The sequence below is a fragment of the Aulonocara stuartgranti genome, assembly GCF_965226115.1.
Source record: "Aulonocara stuartgranti genome assembly, chromosome: 22".
NCBI classification, from domain to species: domain Eukaryota; kingdom Metazoa; phylum Chordata; class Actinopteri; order Cichliformes; family Cichlidae; genus Aulonocara; species Aulonocara stuartgranti.
Genome location: NC_138957.1, coordinates 3,981,957 through 3,992,408, shown reverse-complemented (window position 1 = coordinate 3,992,408; position 10,452 = coordinate 3,981,957). Strand labels below are relative to the sequence as shown.

General features: G+C 41.8%; 1 protein-coding gene across 1 annotated transcript; it reads left to right on the top strand.

Annotated features, from left to right (window-relative positions):
- The first annotated feature begins 22 nt into the window (after positions 1-22).
- On the top strand, positions 23-9,914 carry ppp1r10 (protein phosphatase 1, regulatory subunit 10). The gene is made up of 19 exons (XM_082521958.1): positions 23-42; positions 215-496; positions 3,613-3,722; positions 3,824-3,910; positions 4,360-4,495; positions 4,574-4,625; positions 4,712-4,801; positions 4,881-5,006; positions 5,349-5,457; positions 5,593-5,696; positions 5,792-5,919; positions 6,218-6,374; positions 6,498-6,641; positions 6,750-6,996; positions 7,355-7,430; positions 7,539-7,745; positions 7,882-8,011; positions 8,128-8,490; positions 8,680-9,914. The coding sequence occupies exons 3-19, from the start codon at positions 3,616-3,618 to the stop codon at positions 8,838-8,840; spliced, it is 2,424 nt and encodes an 807-aa protein (XP_082378084.1). The 5' UTR covers positions 23-42; positions 215-496; positions 3,613-3,615; the 3' UTR covers positions 8,841-9,914.
- The last annotated feature ends 538 nt before the right edge of the window (positions 9,915-10,452 follow it).

Below are 10,452 nucleotides of genomic sequence, written 5' to 3'. Positions count from 1 at the left end.
TAAATCCGTCCTACACGCGCTTATTCCTGGATTTGGTCAAAGGTAAGTCAAGTCAGAAAAACAGAGGGGCTTATTTTCGACGCATTGTTCAGCTCTTAATGCGAAATTACTGCTGAGTGTATAAAACAAAACATTCAAGGACGTTGATGTTGATGATGGATGGGAATTTTGTAAACAAATGAAATTAAATGTGCGCTTTCTGTGTGTTTTTCAGGTATGAATTTGCTTTCCCGAAGACTGAGCCGTCGAGGACTTTGAACAACTCAAATTCATGTTTTTTCTTCAAGTAATGGACATTTGATTACTATTTTTGCCTCCAGTTTGTTCCTGAAGGAAAGGCTAGCATTTAGCTATCACAGCCCCACCCACAAGAAGTTTTTCAGTTGAAATTAAAACCATGAAGGTTGAAGACATAAAATTATTTAAATAGGATCTATAAGTGCCTTAAAAGCACACTATAATATTCCCGAGACGCTGAGGATCTATATTATCAATAGTAAGTTGATTTTGAAGTTGAATTGAAATTCCTCAAATGAAATTAGTCGTAGACAATAGGCTACCTAGCGGTAGCTGGCTAGCAGGCACCGTATGTTAGCTTGGTTCTTAGCAAATAATTTGAGCATAGCCTTGTAGTATGAGCTCACACAGGAACGTGGACGGAAGCAAAATGCTCCGTTTCTTCGTGTGTGAGACGGAATTGAGTAATTATACAAATAAAGATATAACTGGAAAATTCGTAAAATAACCATAAGCAATCTGTTCATAAAGATTGCCGTAGGCACAGAAGGGAACTTTCCAGATCATGAAGCCGGACTTTTTGCCTGCCAGATTTTGTTTTGTAGGGGCTGATCCACGGAACGAACACCCACCGCAATCTATACATAAAGATTGCGTTAGTTTGAGGATTGTGGACATTTTGTGAAGCACTGTATGTGTGTGTGTGTATGCGTGTGTGTTTAAATGACGATAATTATAGCACAGGGAGTTCACGAAAAGCCTAAACCAGGTACTCGGCAATCTGAGGATAAAGATTGCAAGATGACCGGGGAGCAAACAGGATTGACAAATATGGTGGACTAGTTGCGATTTGCTTTTTGTCCTCGGGACAGCTCCGAGGGCTAGCCGTGTTTTCCTCGGAACTACATTTGGAGTATTTGGCAAACGGCTGTGCAGATCAAGTATAGACTCATACGCCATCGCATTGTCTGACTTTGATACGCATATGGTGCTCGCTGTGTTATTCCATCAGTACTGTCTCCGCTGTGACAGCGATTGTTTGTGAAGGAGCTGGGTTGTCGCCGAAGTGGTTAACAGAGGGAGTGCTCTGATTAGCAGGCAGCCTCCTCCTCCCTCCCCTTCGTCAAGCAGCTGAGAGCAGGAGCAGGCCTGCCCTCTGCTGTGACAGATTTCAGGTTAAGAAGCAGCCTTTTATAGGCTGCTTCAGTTGCCCTTATATAACAGAGGGCGTTTTACACTGTTGCTCGATTTCTTCTGAGGCTTCTTGATTGAATATATTCAATTTGCCGTCTGTTGAGTAACCATGAACGATACAGTGACGATATATTTGTTCCAAGCATAGAAAGCCATACATTTGTTTTACATAAGGTATTGGTGATGTGTAGTAACACCACAGTATGTCTATGCAAAACTGCTTCTCCTCCTGAACCAGCAACCAGGGTCATGTATAACCACTGATTGTGTGTATATGTGTAACAATTGTGACATTTACAGGATTTGAGTTATTTGCAGTGTTGTGGAGGTCTGAGACTATATAAAACTTCTACTACAACAGTTACGCGGGTAAGACCTAACTGATTCCTCACATCATGACATTTCCATAAATTGGCAAAATGTTTCATTACGAAATGCATTGAAAGAAAATAAAGTGCATGCTTATTATAAAGGTCAGTTCGAGCAGTTATATTATGAATCATTTGAGGGTTATTCAGATTAACACAATAATAATCTAAAACACTGGAGCATTCAAATGTGCTTGAGTGTTCACTGTTTGTGTTTGGCTCATATTGCACTTTTCAAAGATGAAAAGTAAGTAAACACCCAACACCTTTAAACTTTACAGTCACTTTAATTTGTGACAGCTTCATGTGATGTTTAACAGGTGTTTCCATTTAAAATGTGTTGTTACTACAGAGAGTGCAGTGCCAATGTGCAAAAACTAACCTATAGGTGGCAGTAAGTGGCTAGACTTGTGCCTTCTGGCTGGGATAACTGTCAGTTATCTCATTAAAACAGAATAATCCAGTACAGAGAAACTGACACTATGATCACATGACCACAGGTGAAGATTAACAAACTAATGTCACAGTTTCCAAGCATTTCATTCTTCATACAGTTCTTTTTAATCATATTTTATTTTTTCATTGCATATAATCTTTGTACCATTCACCTTTTCATTAGATGTCATAATTAATTAATGACAGTAGATTTTGTTTGTATAAAGTATTTGTTTGTTTTCTCTTTTTCTTACAAAGTTATATTTTTTGCACAAATGAATATGACTGTGATAGATGTATGTTATTAAAAACAAACACTGATAAGTCATATTCAGCATTACTTAAAAGTATTCTCTTTGGATATTTTGAACTATTTTATATAGCTGTGATACATAAGTGGAAATGTATGATGAAATAAGCATATGAAATCCAAGGTAAATAGATTTTCAATATTCTTTTTTATTTTAGTAGTGAAATATTGAAATAAATAAAAACGATTAATGGCAGGTGTGAAGCTTTGTACATGAACTTTATAAATGTGCATAGTTGTCTGCGTTGCTCCTGCTTCTTTAATTGTAGCTTGAAATGGAATAAACAGGGTTTCCTCGCACACAAAATGAAAGCATTATGGCAATGTGCTGTCCTGCAAGTGAAAGTCCCAGAGAGCAGACCCCCTGTGGTACTGAAGAGCAAGTAGCAGTGACCCGGCCTGGTCACTACTTTACTGCAGCTGGTACTCCAAACACCTCAAGTACAAGACAGCACAGCACATATAACCGTTATGGCTATATGGCTGCAAGAAAATGCTACTGACTGTCTGTACTTGGTGATTTGTGTTTCAGATTGTGTTTCTACACACACACACACGCATATACACACACATTTAAATGATTTCTTAGATAGTTGGTCATAGAGGCCTCCTTTGGTGCAGTACAGTGGATATAATAGGGCCTTGTTGGCGTATGGTGGCACGTGTGTTCTTGGTGGAATGTCCTTGAACAGGTTGGTGCTGTCATCCTCTGAGCTGCTGTAGGACCGGTTTCAAAGTGGAATCTGAATGTGTTAGTGGTTGTTGGCTGACTCTGCTGTAACTTTGTTGTTCTGACACATTTTAAGGGATCTGATTAATACAGTTGTCAATGTGTGTCCCTGAGAAGCGCGTGTGTGTGTGGGGTGGGTGCTTGTAGTCTTAGTCAAAAGTCTAAAAGACAGTCTGGTTGGAATTCTGTTGGACGGTGCCCTGTTTTTCTATCTGGCAGACAAATAGCCCACACTTGATGTGATACTTATTACGACAGACAAAACATCTCCATATAACACAAATGTAATACAGCTGTGTGATGTAGATGAGTGTATTTAATATAGTATTGTGTTTTAGGGTATGGCAGGGCGACCAGTAGACCCAAGAGAGATTTTGAAAGGTGTGGAGGCTCTGCTGGGCAAGGATGGAGAGCTCCGCAGTCTGGAAGGAGTCCCAAAAGTGTTTAGGTAAAGAACTGAATTGAAATGTGAATATGCACTCACTGTGAACAACACCTTTAGTTCAGGACTTTAACTCAATGATTTCTAAACACCTTTTCCCAATGCAGCCTGATGAAAGCTTCAACTAAGATGGTCAGTAGATGTATGTACCTGAACATCCTGCTGCAGACGAAATCCCACGATGTTCTTAACAGGTATGCTGGAAATCACATCCTGTGGTCACGTTTCTATTCTGTTACTCTCATTCACTGGACTTGATAAAAGCATGACAGCTGTTAACTTTCAGTTCAAGTCACACTTTTTTTTTTTGACTTCTTATATTTTTCATCCAAACACATCCAAGCACCCTGCCCCGAGGCGCCACCACGCTGTCGATGTTTGCATATGTACTGTGTCAGCATACACATCCCTGTTTGTAGCATGAATAGAGCTGTGTGAAGTTGTTTTAGTACTTTCTGGAGTGTAGGTTTAAAATTGGGGTGGGAGGTTTATAGAACAATTGTGTGTTTGTGTAATTTACCCAACTGTTGTTTTTAATTATTTGTCCCAGTAAAATAGTGTTGTGGCAAAACCTGCTGGTTATTCAATTTCTGTCTATCCTTGCATGCCTTCTCTATAATTTGTTGTTCGCTCTTTCACTTAGGTTTATCAGAGTTGGTGGCTACAAGCTGCTTAATGCCTGGCTCACCTACTCCAAAACCACCAACAACTCTCCTCTACTTCAACTTATCCTGCTAACACTGCAGAAGTTGCCCCTTAAAGTCGATCACCTAAAACAGGTATTTTTTTATTGTTGTGTTTATAGTTGTAATCTATAGAGAAACAATAACATCTAACCTGCTTTTAATCTGTCCCAGAACAATACTGCCAAGTTGGTGAAGCAGCTGAGCAAGAGTGCGGAGACTGAGGGTGAGTTAGTTTTACATTAGAAATGAAACCTCTTAAATATAGGCAGCAGTGTATTTTCAATTTATTGTGTTGTCTTTTGTTTGTAGAATTGAGGAAATTGGCTGCTGTGCTTGTGGATGGCTGGATGGCTACAATCCGCTCCCAAAGTGTCTCAGCCAGTACCACCTCTCCTGCAGGTACAGATCTACTTTTCTTTTTGGCATCAAAGTATCCTGTAGGCATCAGATTTAAAGACTTTCTATATGTCTTTTATAGATAAGAAAAAGAAGAAAGAGGAGACTAAGGTGCCTGTGCGTGACTTGAAGGAAAAAGGTGGAGATGAGGAGAAGAAGGACAAACCCAAAGCTCATGCACCCAGCCACACTAAGATTCGCTCCATAGGTAAAGGTGGAGAGCTGTTTGGCTCTTTCTCCAATAGTGTGTCTTGTCTGTCTCTTTGTCTTTCTTTGCCTCCCTCTGCTTTTGTCGTTTCCCTCACCAACTTTGCCCCTCCTTGAGCCTGGCTCGCCTAAGGGAAACTTCCTGTTAAAAGGGAGTTTATTCTTACCACTGTTGCCAAATGATTGCTCATAAATGTCTGTGTTATTGTTGGGGTTCTTTCTAAAACTGGGTTTCCTTACAATATAAAGCACCTTAAGGGGACTGTTGTTCTGAAGTTGTAGTAAATAAATAAAATGGAATTGTTTAAGTTCTTTGTGAGCATCAGTGTTTTATGTTACTTAGGACTGGAAATCGGAGACCCTCCCAACCCAGCCCCTCCTAAGAAGACGCCAGCTGCCCCACAGCTGGGTAGCAAGTACAACATCAAGCCTCCAGTCCTCAAACGACACAGGTATTGCACCTCCACAACAGCCTGTTCTGTGAGCAAAGCATCATAGTCTTGTAGCTTTCTCACAGGTGCCCTCAGGTGGTACTAACACTGCAGTACTGACATTTTTCTTCTTGTGTTCATTTTTTTCATCTACAGCTCTGGCTCAGGAGATGCTCCACCTCAGGAGAAAAAGTATAAACCTCTAAATACACCCTCCAATTCCGCCAAGGAGATCAAAGTCAAAATCATTCCCGCACAACGTGAGTTCACATATACCCACCGAAGAACTTTTGCTCTTAAATACAAGGACATGATGGTGACGTATCAGTAATCTTGTTTTCTTTTCTTCCTGCAGCAATGGAGTGCACTGGCTTCCTAGATGCTCTGAACTCTGCCCCAGTTCCTGGGATCAAGATCAAGAAAAAGAAACCCAGTGCTAACGCTACAGCTAGTACCAAGGTGGTCTCCCCCACAACTAACAAGGTAGTGATGGATCTCAGGACAGTCTGACCTCAGATTTTATTTAAGATTTTGTTTCCTTGTTGTTGTTGTTCTTAATTAATTTAGTAATTTTGTCATTTTTAAAATTATTGTTGTGTTTTATGTAAATATCCCCAGAATTAATCTTTTTGCTTGACAGAAAATTATAGACATTGTTTTGCTGTATTTCTGTTAATTTGTATAGAATTCTTTAGTCTGTTGTTGTGTGAGACACAGAAACTGCACAGAATCGTTGGTTTTTCTCACCAGATACTCACCACTGTTGCCTTGTCTCCTTTAGGCAAGCCCATTCGACAGCAAACCTGTATATTCTGCATCTTCTACAAAACCAGCATCTCCAGAAAGTGCTGCTTCCAGCACTCTTGCAGATGAAAACCAGGAACCTGAGCAGCCTGGGACCCCTGTTCCCTCTGAGGACCCAGAGCCCTCTGACAATGGTTAGTTCTTGAAGATGATGATGAGGATGATGATTTGTAATGAGCACATGTTGCCTCCAGGGTGTTTTCTTGTTTTGTTGGAAACGAGCATAAAATGTTTTCCTTGTTGGGTCTTGTTTACAGGCGAGAAACCAAATGCACTGGCAGAGCCACGTGGAGAAGAAGAAAGCTTGACCAAGAAAGGCAAGAAGAAGAAGACGGTTCACTGGGCTGAAGAGGAGCAGCTCAAACACTATTTTTACTTTGATCTGGACGAGACAGAAAGAGGTAAAGCTGGAGGGTTCAAATACCAAAGTGTTTGAGTTGACTTTTTACAGTTGGTCTGTAAATCATCAAAAAACAACAACTATTAATGCTGTTATACTTAATTCACAGTCAATGTCAACAAAATTAAGGACTTCGGTGAGGCGGCAAAACGAGAGCTAATGATGGACCGGCAGACATTTGAAATGGCTCGTCGGCTTTCCCATGATACCATGGAAGAAAGAGTCCCCTGGACACCCCCAAGACCCCTGACGCTGGCTGGCAGTCTTGTTACTTCAGGTGCAAACAGCACAGAGAAACTCACCCAAAGAGACCGTGAAATGGGCATCCTGCAAGAGATCTTTCTCAGCAAAGAGAGGTAGGGCATATGTATCCGTGGTGGTTAGTAAGTGCATTTTTCCAGGATCAAGCTGTGCATTACAGATGCCAAAATGTAGAAGAAGACATTTCAACAGTATGTGTGCTGCTATGCCCTCAGTTGTGTGCCTGAGATTACAATTTCAAGCATCATTTACATACATTTCTTCATATTAGTAGCTTTGGTCTTGCTTTGTATGGGCATCCGCCATTGTTGTGGTCTGAGAGAAAATGAGGAAAAGCCACTTTAGGCCACTCTAAGAAACGAGTCTTACCATGTTCATACCAAAAAGTTAAATTGTCCTGTTATTAAAACCAGAATTTGGTGTTTACAGTGTTCTTTCCTTTCTCATCATCAGTGTGCCTGACAGTCCACACGAACCAGATCCAGAGCCGTATGAACCCATGCCCCCCCGTCTCATCCCACTCGATGAGGTTGGCTCACTAAACACACACACTCTCTACAATTCTATTTCTTGTCATTTACATATTCTACATGTGTACCACCAGCCTACTAAGCTCTCAGTCTGATTTCCAATCCAGGACTCGTCAATGCAGGATGACGGCTACGTAGAACCTATGGACACGACGTCACAACCAGGCTCTGGCGAGAGCGCCAAGCTGCCGCCTGTCTTGGCCAATCTCATTGGTAACCTGAACAACAGTTCCCGCAGCCCACCAGCCTCCAACATTGTCAGCAGCACTGTGCCTCCCTCTGTCAATATACAGGAGCTGCTGACATCCATAATGGTAAATACAGGACAATCATCACAAAGTAGCATCTTTTCTAATTATGGAAGTTTTTGTAAAATATCTCTGCACTTGGTTTAAGTTTTCTTTTTGTTGTTACTGGCCAGTGTAACTAATGACAACTGTCTATCATCAGGGGCCCTCTGGTAACCAGTCTACTGAAGAGTTGATAAAGCAACCAGACTTCTCAGATAAAATTAAACAGCTGCTGGGCTCCCTCCAGCAGACTCAGAATCAGAACCAGAACCAGAGTGGACCTCCACCAGGTGAATTAACTGAATTCATTTTCATCTTTAACTGTTAAATTAAATTGTTATATTAAATATGTTACCGTAGGGTCGTGTCCGTCTGTTTCTTACTTCTTCTTTTTCTTCCTCTGCAGTCAACCAGGGTCTGCTGGGACATGGTCCAGGCATGAACAGCATGAACACCATGCACATGCAGATGCCCATGAATGGTGGCTACCCGCCCAACAGTTCACCCGGTGGTCCTCGGTTTAACCACCCCCCGCCCCCTCACAACCACGGACCACCTTTCAGTGGCGGTGGAGGCCCACGCATGATGGGACCACCGCCAGGTCAGGGGAGAGGAGACGGCAACTACTGGGGAGATGACTCGATGAGAGGAGGGCCCCACAGAGGGGGGCACTTTCACCGAGGAGGCCGTGGTCGGGGAGGAGGAGACCCAGGATTTAGAGGCAGAGGGCGAGGAGGTCCCAGAGGAGGAGGACACAACAATATGAATGGTACCTTATTTTCAAGTCTTATTTTAAATGTGTTTGCAAAGTTTGCAGACTGTGCAGAAGCATTTAGAGTATGTTTCACTCAAATGTACTGAATACAAGTGTCATATAGTAGTAACCAATTTGCTGCTCTCACCTTCTTTGTTTCACATACTTCACCCTTAAATCTATAATGCTGTTTTCTCCTGGCAGACATGTCCAAGAGGCCTGTTTGTCGTCACTTCATGATGAAAGGAAGCTGCAGGTATGAGGGCAGCTGTGCTTTCTACCACCCTGGTGTTAATGGACCACCACTGCCCCCCAAATACCCCGCTAACAACCAACATAATCAGCACCCACAGCATGGCCACTAGCTGATGTTGCCATCAGCCCGGGAATAACTGAAAGACACTAGAGTAGCCGTTAACGGCGATCCAATTAATGCAGACGTCTGTCTTTAGACAATTATGGAAAGACCAGGATGATCTGTCCTGAACAGTAAGCTTGCTGCTGGTAACTGGAGAGTCTGTGACAGAACAAGAAGAGAGAAGACAAGAGATTGTAAATGAATGACTGGAAGGCTGTGAGATGATCACTGATGTGACTTTGTTTTTATCGTGTTCATTTTTAACAGTGAGATTGGGCTACCATGTGTCCCCACTACGTCTGAATTGCTGCAGCTTGGTGCCTGTCTGCTTTGTCACTTTCCAAATCATTAACAGAGTTGGCCAAATGAAAACGTCCAACTCAGCACACCACTTCGTTTCCTCCTTATAGTGTTGCTCTCTAGTTTTGTTGCACCATCAGTAAGATTTGTACAGAAGAATTGGAAATGTTTTCCCTTCCTGCATGAGACAAAACTTTAGAAAAACCAGCTGAACTTCATCTATGATTTTTGAAAACTGGGCCTGTAAAGAAACATAACACTTAAACCGCCTGAGTTTGCCTACCCCTGAGAAAACTGCTGCTATGAACTCTGCTGATCTGAGTAGATCCTTTGCTTTGCTTTTGCTTTTCTCCGAGAGCAGTGTGTCATATGTAAGCGCGTGGTGGGGCAATCACAACATGCTATGCTATTGTCAGAAGAGCCGCTGCCTGTCACCTCTGTACTCGTCTAAATCCAGGAGGGGTTTGTGTTGTCAGTGTTAAAGATGGGAACGATGAGTCCCTCTGTGGGTCGCCTATATTATGTGTTTTCTGTGAAAACAGTCATTTGTGTCTCTTGTGGGACTGTAAGAGGTTTTTTTTGGTTTGTTTTTGTTTTTTAACTTTTCACCCTCTACATTTTTTTTTATATAAATTTGACAGTGTGCTTCAGGATTTTTTTTGGTTTTGTTGTCATTTTTTTTTTTTTGTGAAGGTATGAACTGTATGAATAAATTCATACACATTCATTTTCAGTTGAATTCTTTTGTACACAGTGTATTAAATAAATGTTTAAATACTGAGCAAGTGTTGCTGTGTTTTCCCTTGAAGTGTGACTGATGTGAGCAACAAGCAGTTTGAGTGAAATGTGCGTCTGTACTGCACAGACTGATGAACAACACCTTGGGAATATTTGTCAGTTCAGGTGTTTCATTTTAAATCAGGAAAACACATCCTGTTCAGGCAGGTCTATCCTCTGTGCGTGTGGAGACAGCTGACGTCAGATCCGTGTTATCAGGGCAGGGCTGAGTGCATCTGGTGAGTGAAGTGTTACGAGGAGTGGCCTTTAACCCTGCCCTTTAGTGCAAATATTGACCGTGGTGTATAGACCACACAAAGATAGAAACTCATAGGAGTGAAAGGCATTAGAGGGAGCTGAAGTAAGGACACCTCATCACTAAGCTGCTTCCACATCCTGTTGCAAGAAACACAGAAACATTTATTTAGTGCTGTGTCGAGGAACAGAAGATTTCAACAGGAAATTGCAGTCAGGGTAAAAGCAAAGAAGAACACTAAATGAATGACGACCTCTCATACAAGTGGAGTGTCACATGAAACAAA

Excerpts from the sequence above, each read along its gene's own strand:
- ppp1r10 (XM_082521958.1), top strand. The coding sequence starts at position 3,616 with ATGGCAGGGCGACCAGTAGACCCAAGAGAGATTTTGAAAGGTGTGGAG. Across the intron at positions 3,723-3,823 it reads GGAGTCCCAAAAGTGTTTAG|CCTGATGAAAGCTTCAACTA; the intron begins GTAAAGAACTGA and ends TTCCCAATGCAG. Across the intron at positions 4,802-4,880 it reads CAGTACCACCTCTCCTGCAG|ATAAGAAAAAGAAGAAAGAG; the intron begins GTACAGATCTAC and ends TGTCTTTTATAG.